This window comes from Coturnix japonica, chromosome 4 (assembly GCF_001577835.2).
Source record: "Coturnix japonica isolate 7356 chromosome 4, Coturnix japonica 2.1, whole genome shotgun sequence".
Lineage (NCBI taxonomy): Eukaryota > Metazoa > Chordata > Aves > Galliformes > Phasianidae > Coturnix > Coturnix japonica.
In genome coordinates this window covers 73,004,907-73,020,029 of record NC_029519.1, presented here as the reverse complement: position 1 = coordinate 73,020,029, position 15,123 = coordinate 73,004,907, and the positions used below count along the sequence as shown (strand labels likewise).

General features: G+C 37.4%; 1 protein-coding gene across 1 annotated transcript in view; it reads right to left on the bottom strand.

Annotated features, from left to right (window-relative positions):
* SORCS2 (sortilin related VPS10 domain containing receptor 2) overlaps positions 1–15,123 on the bottom strand; it is a 509,530-nt gene that overhangs the window by 67,141 nt on the left and 427,266 nt on the right. Inside the window, exons 8-11 of the mRNA XM_032444044.1 lie at positions 15,012–15,101; positions 6,035–6,214; positions 1,416–1,562; positions 33–135 (exon numbers count right to left, since the gene is read on the bottom strand). Of these exons, the coding sequence (XP_032299935.1) occupies positions 33–135; positions 1,416–1,562; positions 6,035–6,214; positions 15,012–15,101 (520 nt within the window). The remainder of the gene's footprint in view (positions 1–32; positions 136–1,415; positions 1,563–6,034; positions 6,215–15,011; positions 15,102–15,123) is intronic.

Sequence of the window (15,123 nt, the reverse complement as noted above, 5' to 3'; positions counted from 1 at the left end):
TCAGGTCTTACAAAATGACGTTGTGCTTTTACCTGCCCCCATGATGAGCCCTGGTGCAGTATCCTTCGTATGGACTGTTCCTGACACATATGGATTATCAGCCCAGCGGAGATGGAGGTGAAGGTAGCAGTCAGGCTTGTGGGGGAAATAAAAAGAGAGCTTTAAAAAACAAAAAATGCTGGTAACAGTAATGTTTGTATGATAATGAAAGCACATACAGAGAACAGTTGCAGTGATGTATCCCTATAGGGAATGGTTGTTTCCAATGGAGTCCAGAACAAAACATGAAGCTTAGCTATCTAACAAGACTCTGTCACCATAGTCTGACAGTGACAGTAAAAAAGAAGTTGGCATGAAATTATTGTACAAAAAATAATATGACTGACCTACTTAAAGTCTCCAGATAGCAGCAACACCAATAATTAGAATGTTTGCTGGTCTTGAGTAATTATGTAAAATGATGACTAATAAAAAAATCACTAAAATTTCTTTTTTTAGAAAAAAAAAATCATATAAAAATAGTTTAATGAGTTTAAAATTATCACCATCCCTCTTAGCTGAGCAACTTACTGCCTCTTTCCCTTTCTGCAGTGGCACTTGGAGGTCATTACTGCTGCCTGACAGTGGTGCCCAGGAGCTGCTTCTTCTGTGATCCTTCCACTGATCAGAGAGCTCAGATTCAGGACCCAGAGGTTTAAGACATGTAGCAAGGTCTGAAATTTTCAAATGAGAGCCAACATCTCCTACCCTCCTCTTTCTATGCAGAGAAGGATTAAATCTCTGCTAGTATCAGTACTGAAACCATTTATTTTGTCCAGAAATGCAGAGCCTGGAGTCCCCATGAGTGAGAGTCAGTGACAAAAATATGAAGTTTTTCAGTACAACAAAGAACAAGATATTATGGGTAGCTAAGACTACAATAACATCATCTTAAAAACAAAACAAAACAAAACAGAACTTTTTGATGCAATTAAATGTGATGTTTATTTCCAAGCAACTGTCCAGAGTTCCTTTAACAGGGTTATCTTGCTTTAAGATGAAATAAAAGTATGAAAGATGGAAACAAAAAAGATATTGGTAAGATGCATCTGATGTGCCACTTACATCCTGAAACAACTTACTGTTATGATTGTTCTGAATTGGGTTGTGTGGTTGGCACACAAGAAAAGCTGTCCACTTTGCATCAAATTAAGCTCTAAAATAAGAAATGCAGAGCTACAGACGGAGTCATGACTCACTGTACAAGATGACTGGACTAACAGCTTGCAAAATCACTGCTCAAGTCATGCAAGTAGATTTGTGTGTGAATTTAGTTAGTAAACTCAGCACAAAGTTCCTGGGTTGCCTGCACTGCTACAAATACTGCCCATACAAACAGTTATTTTGCACTTCAGACAGAGGATGGGACCACTTACAGGTTTGCAGTTGGTAGGTTTTCCATTCATATCAATGTCTGGAGGGTTTAGAAAATCCCAGTCACGGCCTTTGTTGTAGGTTATTAGAGTTGTAACTTTCCCATCTATCTTCTGGTTGGCCAGAAAGACTCCTTTTACACCTCTGACCTGAAGCATAAATGAAAAAAAGTTAATAACCAGCATATGCACTTCTTTTTGGCAAGGATTATTTCTAATCAGCTGCTCTTCTGGGGCTCTGAACTGCATGTCTCTGGTAGTTTCTCCATTAGGGAAATGAATGATAGCTTAAAAGAGAAAAAACAAACAAACAAAAAAAAAAAGGCTTAAGAGGAAAAAGAGAAAGAGGTAAGATCGCACATCAAATTAGAAGGTTTCATTAAGAGTGCCTCTGTTTACCTTGTGATCTCTTATAAGGCTTTTTGAATTACTGAAAAAATCTTGTAAATGTCTGTCGACTCATACATAATTTCCAGCATAGTATAGCAGCCCACTCGTGCAGGTATGAGCATGAACAGGAATATCTGCCATTTACTATTTACTTTTTATCAGAAATAGTTATAGTTTCTTTTTTTTCCCCTTTCTTCTCCCCTGTCCCAAATACCAATCACTAACTTCCTTTGATATACAATTTAGAAAAGGTCTGTAGTTTAGGCTGAAGAGAAGGCATCCACACCAGCAGGCTACAGATTTGATCTCTTTCATAAATATTTCTTTTTCTAAGGAACTGAGTAAAATCCACAAATATTACATTCTGCTCGTTACAGTAATACCCTAGAACTTACTTAGAAATATATTTAAGTCCAGAAAAACAAATTTTCCATAGCTGTTTTGCTACCCAAATTTCTCATGAGCTCCTTCCTCCTTTAACTCCATGCTGATGTTGTTAGCTTACTCATCCAGGATGCTGGAAGCTCAGCACTGACTCCAAGTCAAATGTAACAGGAAAGTGCAAGGTAGTGAAGATGATAAAAGAAAGAGTGGAAAAAGTAAGGAATGTGCATTCTTAACTGTTGAAGCTACTTCAGCTTGCTGGGAATGTATTATGCATTTCTTCTTCCAAAGAGAGCACAAACAAAAATATGACTGAAATGCTGAGCAGTTCAAACATGTACTGAGGATGGCAGAGTTGCATTTCAATTTTGGTGCATATATATATATATATATATATATATATTTTTTGTAGTGAATACTATTAAACATTAAAGTAATAATTAGATCAAGAACTGCAAGGGAGGAATCCCTCTTCTTCTGTAGACGGCAAAAATAGCGATGCATCATGAATAATTTTTTCTTCTCTCAGTCTTGTTTAATAAATGTTCAATTGCTCCATGTAGTCATTTGGTGAGAGTCAGTCTGAAAAGTTCTTCATTCCCATTCCCATCTCTAAACCAGTCAAGTGGTTAGGGTATTCTCACCTCTCCAGAATATGCAGTTGGAATCCACTCAGGCACAGAAAGATCATGACAAAAATTATTTCACTGCCTCAGTTAACTACACTTACCACTGCCCAGCACTTCAGCAGCTCTGTTTCTAAAGACAGGCATAAATCCTACTTGAAATAACAAAAGAATTTCTGAGAGGCATCTATTTTCAGAGAATGTTCAGAAGTCTGGAGTGGTGCATTAGGTTAAAAAATAAAATAATAACAACAACAACAACAATAATAATGGTAACTACGCTGCATAAAATAGACAGCTTTAAAACATCCCTGCCACTATATAGCACTGTCTAATATATTTGTATTGTGACCTGTGTAAACTCATATCTGACTCTTTCCGTAAATATCTTAAAATCTGTATGTCAAATTTACCTTCTGGATTCAATTATAATGATGAGAAAGCAAAATTCTTTCTCACTTTCCACTCCTTGTCTCATTTCCCTGGTTGAGAAGTGGAACATTAGTGTCTTTCTACAACAAAGGGAAAAGAGCTGCATAGCAAATAACATGCTGTGCAAAAGAGGACATTTAAACACTAGGGAGTGTTTAAGTGCTCAGTTACAATCCAGAAGCTACCTGAAATATGAAAATAGTTTCCTAGAGTAAGACAAGTCAGAGAAGTCAAATATGCCATTTCTTTGGCTTTCTTTTAGCTTAGCTGCTTTCCCACTTTTCTACTGTGGTTCCCCAGTACTTCTGGAAAGGTCCTTTGTACCTTACAAACCTATTTTGTAAACACTTCTGTTGTGGCTTTGTATTCTGTGGCAATAATTACTGCACTTTTCATTTTCTTTTCATAACAGTTGAACAATACTTGATACTAGTGTGCAGATGGGCCCACAGTGTTAGCAGCAGTTACTGAGATACAAATAATGCAGTTATATAACAAGTATGTGATAAAAATTTAAATGCCTAGGAGTCACCGTTAAGGCAAGAAAGCGATCATGAAGAATATATGCTCGAACTTCTGCAGCTCTTATTCATACAGGAAGCAAAACAGGATCCATCTAGAAGTAGCACATTTAATTATCTTTTCAAATATGACTGAGTCAAATTTGTGACTGAGTCGTGTTGGCAGCACTTGATACAAATTTCAACTGCATTACTGCTTTTTGAGTGTTAATACTTTGCCACTCTCTGATACGAATATTTGGCAATTATTCCCCATTCACATTTGCAACATTAGCAGAAATGGAATATTGTACAAAGAAGACAATGTACATAAAAGAAAATGAAAGTAGACAAATAAAAGAGCTTATAGTAGATTATGAGCCAAAGATGAAGTGAAGACAGCAACAGGTAATGAAGAACAACATAATTTTAAGAATTATACACTGATGGAAATTGTCAGTCACTGAGGATCACTTCTGTGTTGAAGATTTCTGTTCCAATTATGGGATACACACATTAAAATGTCCAGAGGAAAAACTCAAAATATACTATTAAAAAAGAAAACAAACACCAAAAAACAAAACAAACCAAAACAAAAAAAAAACACTAAAACAAAAAACACATTCCCACATTCCCAATGTCTTCAATTTTTCTTTATTAGCTATAAAGTGTAAATAATCCATATGCTACTTGTAGATACGAATAGATGATCACTATTTAGTGAAGAATATTTAGAAGAAAACACTATTTACTTACGTTACAAGCTATCTGAAAGCTGCAGGCTTTCTTACTTTAAGCAAATAAAATTGGACTCTTATGATGCAACCTCATTCCAAAAGCAATTCTGAAGATGTAGAACTGTTGTTCAACTACTCTATCATTTGCATATATTCTTTTTAATGCAACCCTACCAATTAATTCTGTGTACATGATGATCTAGGATCTCTCACTTTTGTTCATTAACAAATATACCCTCATTAACACTGTGACATTCTTAAATTATGAGTGAAACTGAATTAAATAAGTAACTCTTGTAGACAAAAGGAGAGTGAGAGTTGGCATCTCCATACAACGGATAAGAAATTACGTGCTCTAGGTGACGCTGAGAGAAGATATAGCACCTTAACTTCTTATGGCTTTGCATCCTGCAGGAATGACCAAAAGCAATGAGCTGCAAAATACTGCTCCCAGTATATCACCCCGTGGGAATGTGGCTACACACAATTTACAGTTTTACTCATTAAGAAGCCCCATTCCTAAATAGGGATGGCACAGAAAATAATCTGTGCTTAAATTGGTAATTAGTAAATGTTTTACTCCAGCAATTTGAAAAGAAAAAGCTAATCAATGATGAAGGAGATAAAGGAGGGGGGAAAAAAAAAAAGCTATTATGTTCCCACACTGTGTACTTAGAGCCATTTAACACCTGTGTAACTGCAAGACTTGTAACCAGAATTACTGCACACCTTTTCCATAGGTAGGCTGGTACACATACCAGGCAAGTTAGATCATAACAATGGCTAAACTGGATCAAAGCAGAGGTCCATGTGGTTTGAGAGCCTGCAAATGGTCAGTCCTACGTGCTACAAGAAAGAACAAAACTGGTGCAAATGTACATCTTGCTTCACATGAAAGACAGCAGCAGGAGGAATTGTATTGATGAGAAGTTTCTGCCTTCCAGAACACTATATTCTTTATTCATTTATCTCACGAAGCACACTAGAGGTAATATTGAAGATAGAACTGTAGTATCACATAGCAAACGTAGCTGGCACAACAAACCCCGAGAAAGCAAGTGGATTTGCTGTCCAGTATTTAATTTTGTTGATTCTTCACTTGTCAGAGGTGACACAAAACCTAGCACAAGGCTCTCAGGTTTATTATTTAAAGTTCTACTCTCTACGAGAATCTAAGTCAGGGAGTATACCACTGAGTTACCTAGGAAAAAAAAAAGAACCCATACAAAGGCAGCTACATAATTTCCTACTTCAATACTAAATTGTGCTGTCAGCTCCACTTCTCTCATGCAGAAAGCCTTGATCAACTCTGGTTTTGCACATCCCTGTAACATCATATCAATCAATTATCTAGTTCTCAGAGCCCACAGTACACTAGCAGGAAAGGAGAGAAACACATCTAGAGTATGACATACAACCAGCAAGAAGGCAAGAAAGAAATCCTAGCCTTTTACATTAAAGACAATTGTGAAAATTAATTATATACATAAAATCCAAATAAAAGAATGAAAACTCCACCTTGACCACAGACAATGGAAGAACTAAAAGCCTACCTCCAGAATATCTATCAGGACATTTTCTTCTGGCTGCTTCGTGCTCCGGACGTTCTCCAGCAGGATGGAGTAGTAAACACCTTGTGGGTCGGACTGGTACAGGTTGTACGTGTCTGTCTGGTACCATTCCTGAACAGCCACAAATACCTGGTTTTCATCTGTACTGATTATCTGTAAATCCTGTCGGAAAAAAAGGTACAAATGACTATTTTTTCCATCATTTATGTGGCACAAGCAATAGATCTGCCAGAAGAGTCGAATACTAAGGTGGGGAAAAATGCACTGGGAAGATAGATAACAGCAATCTCCCAGCCTAATACTAACCAGCATGCTGCATCCCACCATTCTGAGATGGGTGGGCCCTGCCTTCTGGCTAAAGGTCATCAGGGGGATAATCCCACCAGCTCAGTGAAGACAAAAAATCAATGAGTGAAAGTTTGACAGGAGTAACTAAACAAAAAACCTTGCTTCTGGCTTTCAACATGAAAATAAATGCTACTGATTCTATCATTTGGATCCACGAGTGAAAAGGAGGAAAGTAAATGATTTTCCAAGATCTGAATGCAAGTCAATGGAAAAATTGTGTGTTTTGTAACACTGTAACCTAAAATATAATCCTCAGGTAAGGACTATTTAGTTCATAACACGTAACACAGCAAGAAGAGGACCCAGCAGTTACATAGAGGATTACATTGATGTCTATTATACCATGTAACGGTACATACTGAATTAAATATTCAACAATAATAAAATGAGAGTCAACATTCTGCATTTTCTCAAGAATCTCAGGCATGAATATTGCAGTAGCTTTCTTAATAGTTTTCCAACTCCTTCACTCCAAACCATTCAGACAAAAAACACACAGATGGGAAAAATAATTTAACACTAATATTAAACAGCAGAAATAAATCACAAAGTGGCAACGCTGAATTTTGCTTAGCAAACAATAAAAGGGCCTGAGTTTACAATTGGATAAGGTTGCAGAAAGTCAGATGTTGGGGCTACATACAAAGTGACATCTAGTCATGGAGACAGAAAACTTGTAAATTCTTTATGACATTCCTGGCACTTATTAGGGAGATTGTATACAGTGCTGGTAACCCTGTAACTGAAAGAAATAACTAGGGTGATGGAGTGAATATGAAATAAAGCTACCAAAAATGTCAAGAGAATATAAGTTTGGGGAAAATAAGCTTTAAAAATGAAGGTTTCAACTTCTGCCTTAAACCACGTAATCCTGAAGTCACCTTTCCATTTACAGTGTGAGATAGTTGCCCTTATTATCCTTTAAGTAAGGACAGAACTGAAACAGAGCCAGAAGAAAGAGTAAAATAAACAGTATTTTGCTTTAAGTTTTTGGTTTTCTTCATGGAAAATCTAAGAAAAACCCAGTCATCTGTGATGCCACAGTTCACATCAAAGCTATCATTTACATTATTATGCCATGAACAAAAGCAATATTGCAGTGAATACAGACAGTTCTACTTGATGACACTGCAACTCAAATACTGTGTTCAGTTTTGAGCTCCTCACTATGAGAAAGATATTGAAGCACTTGAGTGTCCAAAGAAGGGTAACAAAGCTGGTGAAGGGTCTCGATCATAAGTTTTATGGGGAGTGTTCTTGTTTTCAGGAAACATGCAAATGTGGCACAGAGGGACGTGGGTTAGTGAGAATTGTGTGGATGGGACAGTGTTTGGATAAGATGATCTGTCCTTTTCAACATCTGTGATTCAGATGAAGATCCTTCCGTGCCCCACATACTAGTGGGTGGCAGTGGCTGCAGAGGTACCAGCTGCTGACTGATAGCTTGGTTGTCATCCTCATACCTCAAACAGTGGTAGGAGCTGCAGGTCCAGTGGAAGAAATTCATACAAAGCTAGAATGTGTGGTTAAGCTGAATTCAGGAAAGTCTGGAAAGACTAGGTGAAAGAGTGCTTGGGCAAGAGTACCTTATAGCAATAAATGCAGTCACATGGCTGTGACTCTTATCTAGAAAGATGTTCACTCAGACCATTTGATGCACTCTTTTCATCAGGCAAGAAATTAAAAAGTCCTGGTTTTAGAAAGCAATTTTTTTTCCAATTCCTTGAATTTGGTTCCTTTCATCTAGCATTTACACTTTCAGATTTCCAGTGCAGCCTTACTGCTATTTCTTATTGCAGTGATTTCTTTTTCCCTTGGGAAGCAAAGCAGTCCTTCAGTTACACTACTTTGCATTAATCCTGCACAACACTTTCTGCTCACAACCTTGGTATAATTCTCTGGGAAAATTAATTGACAAAGTAAGGAAAATTGCAAATTTCATGTCTGATTCTTAAATATCCCTTAAAATATTGAATGACAGACTCTTTAAAATCTAGCTGAAACAAAATAAGACTGACATGTAACTCTTTTACTATAGTTGTTGGAAAGCTGAATATAAAAAAAAAAACTGACAGACACACACAATGGCTGAGTCTTCAGTGTGCCACCTCCAACCCATCAGCCCAACTGTGCACTGCACATGAAAATGAGAAGTCAGAAAGTCTTGCTAGGCTGAACTTACTGTCCAGGGCACTTCAGTAAGGAAAATATAAAAGAAACTCAAAATTAAAGTTTTTCAAATCTTACAATTCATGCCAGAATTACAATCCCTGCCCCGCAAATGTGTAATGCTTAAGCTGAATGATGCATTAACCTAAGGAAGTGAAAAATTAAACAGAGAATCACAAGAAAGAAATTTATAGTAAGTGCAACAGAAGCGAGCAATCAGAGCTGTGTAGTCTCAGCCTTGACCTCCAGATGCACCACATTTATACCCCTGTAATCTCTTAAGTACAACCAAGGTAACGGGATGGCACATATCCCAAAGATAATCTCCCTAATCTTCCTTGCCTGGCCGAGTAAAATGGTGCAAGAAGAGAAATCAATAACAAGCTACAATGTAAAGAAAAGAAGAGTTCCTTGAATCCACCTCCGATGGATTTGTACAACTTGAAGCCATTCAGATCGATGGCTGCTATAGCACAGATTCACTTGCTGGTGCCATGACACCTCCTGGGAAACAACTACTTCCACTGCATCAAATAACACCACTACACTCATTTCTATTTTGTTTCTCTTTATTTCACATTTGATAGACACTCCAAAATCAGTTCAGAAAGATGGAGCTGCAGCTGCACACTGCTCTGTTGCCTGGCACGGAGAAACAGCCTCCCCTAGGTGCAGGGGCTGCCCAAGTGGAGAAACAAGTCCTGGGGGACAAACCAGTTGCTAAATGAGCTCTCACAGTCCCATGACTTATTAATTCAACCATAATGCAGCCACAGCCTCAAGACAGTTTTGCCTGCTGACAAAAAGGCTGCATGAATCTTTTCTGCCACGTCTGCTGTTAATGAATGGACCCATTCAAGGTATCCTTGAAACAGTAATGAAAAGAGGGAGCTTTACGGAGCAGGGAATACAAGCTTCAACAGACTGATAGCTATTTAGGGAGAAGGAGGAAAAACAGCTCAAAAAATTTTACTCTTGATAGCATTATATCTATTACTGAACGATACAGAAGTTTGGAAGAACACCTGTGCTTACCATAGTGATGTATGTACCAGACTGAGCCAAGGAAGACATGGACTGGTTTAGTGCCCCTTAGAGCACAACGTATTAATTAAGTAAATAGAATATATGGAGTTAGTAAAAACGGCATGTAGAAAATTAATGCTATCACGAATACATTAAAGACGTTTACTTATTTCAAAATTTCAAATATTTATTTTATTATTTTGTTTTTATTTATCCCCTGTACTCTCTTTAATCTTGGCTACCAAAAAAATTAGTGCCTATCTCACATGATACAAAAGACATATAAAGATCAAGATAAATGAAATAAGCTTTTCCCACTGCACATCCTTTCGGAACTAAGTATTTACTTTCTGAATTGCAGTAGTATATAACACACAATATAGCTGCTCCATTGTTAAGTTTTTGTCGAAGGCATGAATAAATACAATAACAATGAATGCCTTCTTTCAGTTCATAAAAGGAGATCGTATCTGTAGTTTATTTACCAGATGTGGGAAGGGGACTGAAAATAATTAAATTCTTACAAACTGCAAGAGTAAAACTTTACATGACTTGTAGCAGAATTCTTGGTTTAGACAGTATGTTTGGCTAACATCAGAATAAAGATGTTCCTACTTCTACTGTTAGGCATATTAAGGCACAAGTTAATAACATAGAATCATAAGGCTCCTGGGCTTCATCAGGAGAGGGGTGGCCAGCAGGGACAGGGAGGTGATTGTCCCTCTCTACTCCACCCATTTGAGGCCTCATCTGGAGTAATGCATCCAGCTCTGGAGTCCCCAGTATGAGAAAAACAGAGGGATGTTGGAGAGGGTCCAGAGGAGAGCCACAAAGATGATCAGAGGACTGGAGCACCTCCTCTATGAAGACAGACTGAGGGAGCTGGGCTTGATCAGCCTGGAGAAAAGAAGGCTGCAGCAGGACCTTATAGCAGCCTTTTGGTACATAAAAGGCACCTATAAACAGGAGGGAAGTCAATTCTTTGGAAGGGTAGATAACAGCAGGACGAGGGGAAAAGGTTTTAAGTTTTAGTGCAAGACAAGTGTGGTGGTTGGTGGGGCTACATCCAGCACCTTTCAGCAGAACCATCCTCCCATAGATAGTAGCTAAAGCTCTGCTCAAGGCTGAAAACAGCCTATTACTGAATTACTGAATCTCTTTAGATCTCTATGGATTCCCTGGGACAGATTATCATGGCCAACACATGACTCCTGCTAAGTACAGGAGACAGCTGTGTGATTCAACGTGGTGTCACTATGCAACATGCTACAGAAAATCTCTCAAAAACAGCTACAAAAACCCTGATTCTGTTCATTAGATGACCACTAACAGCTCCATTCCATACATACATGTGCCTATGATGTGTTACAAAAAGGCAGTCTAAAGTGGGACAGTGGACCTGGAGACTAAAAGAAAGAACAAATTAAATAAAGTTCAGAAAATGTAAGTCTTAGCTGGAGGCTGGTTTTATCAGTCTTTGATAGATGAGGAAGGAGGCCTTGAGATACGGTATTTTCATCCTTTTCTGTTTTTTGTTTTTTTTTTTTTTCTTTGGGGCTGTGTTTGGAGAAATCAAACACATGCAAATACAAGCAATATATATATTAAAAAAAAAAAAAAGATTTTTTTTGCATATTTTCAATCTCTTCATATTAAAAAGTAAAAAAGAAACAAGACATCAACATTTTTACCTACTCAGTATGAAAATGCTCATTCTATCTCCATTAGTAAAATTACTGCAAAATGTGTCTGTGCTGCACAAGAATAATATCAGAAAAGTCCAGCAGTACCCCCTCAGGTGAGAAATTGGGGCTTCAGTCAGGCTCTTCTGATGTTTTCAGACAAATCCTTGACCATCCTGTAATACCTTTTGACTTGTGTAGTTTTCCCTTCCCTATAGACAGCAATTGTTCCATCTCTGGCCAGCCACATGCCACATCACAGAGACCATTTGGAAAGGGATTTTTTTGAAGTCTCCTGGTCAAGAAGAATCTAGTACTGAAAACCCCTGAAATTCGGTTCTTTGAAAAGCTATTGTTTTTAATCAAGCCATTAAAATCTTCCTTGTAAAACTGTTTCATTTTCTTTCTCTAGCTATCATGAAAGTAGCAGCATCAGTGTCGTGTGTCCTAGACATAGCATTGTTGTGTCAGTGTTTTTACTGATAGCCTGTTCCTTTGCAAAATTTCTCCCATAATTTGCTCAAATTTATCTTTCCCCTTCTGCTTAGATTGGACTGAAACATTCCTGGTGCACTCTGATGATTCTCACTGAAATACTGTGGGATGAAAAATTTCAGAGCTGCTCTATTTTCTGTAGCAACCGACATTTCTGCTATAACGAAGAAATAGCAAATCACTTATAAAAAATGTATCTTTTACAGAAACTGTTAAAATCTCTCACATCCACTGCTGCTCTAATTGATGTCTGGCTTCCAGGCCCTCTTAAGCAAATTTTCAGCTCTGTCGTGAGCAGATACCAAAGAAACTTCTCTTGGAGGCATCATCAAAATGCTAAAGATATACAGAATATTTCGTTCCGCTCATCGGGTATGGCCTCAACTAGGAACAACATAAAAACATTTTCCAAATGAAACAGGCAATCTGTTCCTAGCTAGCCCCTGACTTTCCAAAATGAAACAGTTAACTTCTCATTTATTTATTCAGCCAAGCCTCTAGATAATCTCCTTACAAGGAAGAAAAAGAAGAAAAAAAGACAAATAAACATAAACAATCCATGCCAAGACAAAGAACTCAGTATGTAGGGCTATTTCAAACCATCCAGACTACATTAAGACAGATACAGCAGTGAGTTACGGCTGACATTTCTTGAATCTGTCAGAAATGCACTCAGTAAGATCACATGTCCAGTAAACTAATCATAGTTTACAGACTAATGGATTTTAAGGCTAAAATTGGTGATTAGATCTCTTAAGAGTTTGCTCTTCGTTTCTTTTTCCAAACATTATTTCTGCACAACGTATGACATGCAGGAGGAGCAAATTATTTATGTGTGGTTAAAGCAAATCCCTCAGAAAGGCATTTAGATATGACTTTTAAATTTCAAAATCTAGAATTTCTGTCATTTTCTTGGCAATTTTTCAAATACTTGTCACCAGCACTAATAAGAAGTTGAGTAGATTTCCCAATTTGAACAAGGCTGGCTTCGGTTACCATCTATGTGTCTGTCTTTCTCTTTTATTGACCTTTTAAGTCTATTCAGTACTTTCTCTAAAGAAGGAGGCTTTTTCACTATAATCAAGTTGCTTCTTGACCTTCCTTTCTGAAAGATAAATTATACTATTTTTTTCTAAGGGCATTTTTCATTCAGATCATTGATCTCAGTGATCTTTTCTGTAGAGTGACCTCACAAACACAACAGAGGCTACAGTGAACTGTAATGAATGACTGGAGAGGGACTTCTAAGACTGGTTTTACAGCAAAGGAAAGCTTCATCGGAGAGTGATCTAGATCCCTCACTATTTATCTCTAGCCCTCCAATAAAATCTACTGATGTTCTTCACAATGACAGAAACATACAAACATAGACACCGATAGGAAACATTACACAGATGCCTACAGGAACCAGAAAATAATCTTATTTGGCTGTGGAGAAATACATGGCTCTTTTGCACAATATGTCTGCCCTTCCATTTCAAACAAATAAGCGTTTTACAACATGAGCCAGCATAGTCAACACTTGCACTATTGTGTTGGCAGTTCTTTAGGAATTTGGGCAAAACATTTTAAGAGAATTTTACCAGGCTTGCTGTACTGACAATTAGTATGTAATTTTAATTAATTATTTGGGTATTCAGGAATAAAAAAGCACATACACACATTGATATAAACACTTTCCCTTTCTCATCTCCAGTCTGAGATCAATCGAATACCTCTTTCCCACCATTCCTTGTTTCATTTTATGTTCATTCAGCTCTTCCTGACTACTTCAGAGAGGCAATGGGCTGTTCATTAGTGGTTCGTGGTCATCCGCGAGAGGAGTTCCTTCTTTTTCTTTCCTTGTTTATTCCACTCTTTCATTGCTCCTTGCTTTCTTTTTCCCTGGTGCAGGTCACCCACCCATAATCTGCATTCACTTGAGGTCCCTGCCCCCATTAGAAGTTGTTGGTGGTCTGTAATCCATCAGACTGCCCACATTTGGAACATTTTAACATTTACATCTGGATATCCTCCTGTTGTTTTCGTAATTACAAATTCCCCAAAGAAAGCATAAAAGGGTACACTGAAGGCCTTGAGACATTGAAATAATTAAGTGGGAGGGTTGATATATTTACCTGTCCTTGGCTATCCATTGCCTGTCCAAATAAATAAATAAATCAATAAATTGCTATCTGTGTAATGCAACTGGGAACACAGCCAAATCTCAGATTAGCGTCCAAATAATATCTAAGGATTTTATTTGAGAGTTTTGTTAATATGCTGTATATTTAAAAGCAGAAGTCTTCAGACCATTGCTTAGTTTAAAATAATACATAACTATGTGTTTTGCAAGAATAACATAAAAGCAAAGAAATAAACTGTAATGCACTGTCATTCACTGCTTGGCCAGTGAATTAAACTAGTACACTTCAAGATATGCAAAGATGGTATATCCTAGTTTTCTAATACATAAAGCAATGGAACCACACCAAATCACATGAAATGTAGGGACACCGGAAGGTTTGTAGAACAAATCCCTGATAGAGACAGGGTGAAGTGGGAGACCAGACCACGTTACTTGAGTTTTATCCACTGAGTCTACAAAAGCTGCCAAGTCATTTTTCTTCAGTATTGCAGACGCCTTCTAAGTATACATAAAAACATGAAACATATTGTGTGCAGCACAACATTTCAATTGCATCATTCAGACTGCATACAAATATCTGTCTGTGTTTTACTGCTAATTTACTGTGCAAATATAAAAACATTCTAGACTAATGGAAACTCTCAAAAAAACCTCAGCCATTCTTTTACATAATTAAAGTTCATATTGGGATTCTTTAATGAAATGGAGCATCATCAGCTGCTGAAACTCTCTTATGTCACTATCCATACTTATGCCAGAAAACACCACATGGAATTAAATTGCAATTAATTCTTGAAAGAACACTTGCATTGCGTTGCCATTGGGTGTGCAGCACTATCTCAAGGAAGCAAAGCTCAGAAACTACTGTGGTACCTGAGGACATATAAGCTAGCCTATGTTCTTGCCTGCCATGGTTTGATCTACTACTTCACCATAATAAACATAAAAACAGTAGGGTAAGAATATACCACAAATGGGAATCAGAAACCCACTATAAGGAGAAATGATGGTCTTAAATCATGGATGGTTAAAAAAGAAAAGAATAAAGCTAGTTTAGGTAGCAAGAGATGAATAAAAATACAGAAGTAGAAAGAAAAATGTGTGCACTTACTTTTGGCAAGGCATATTTTGGCAACTTCATCTGCACAAAGCCATTTCGACGGTAGGATACATAATACTTGGTCCGATTTGCTGATGTTGTCTATAAAAAGGAAAAACAGAAT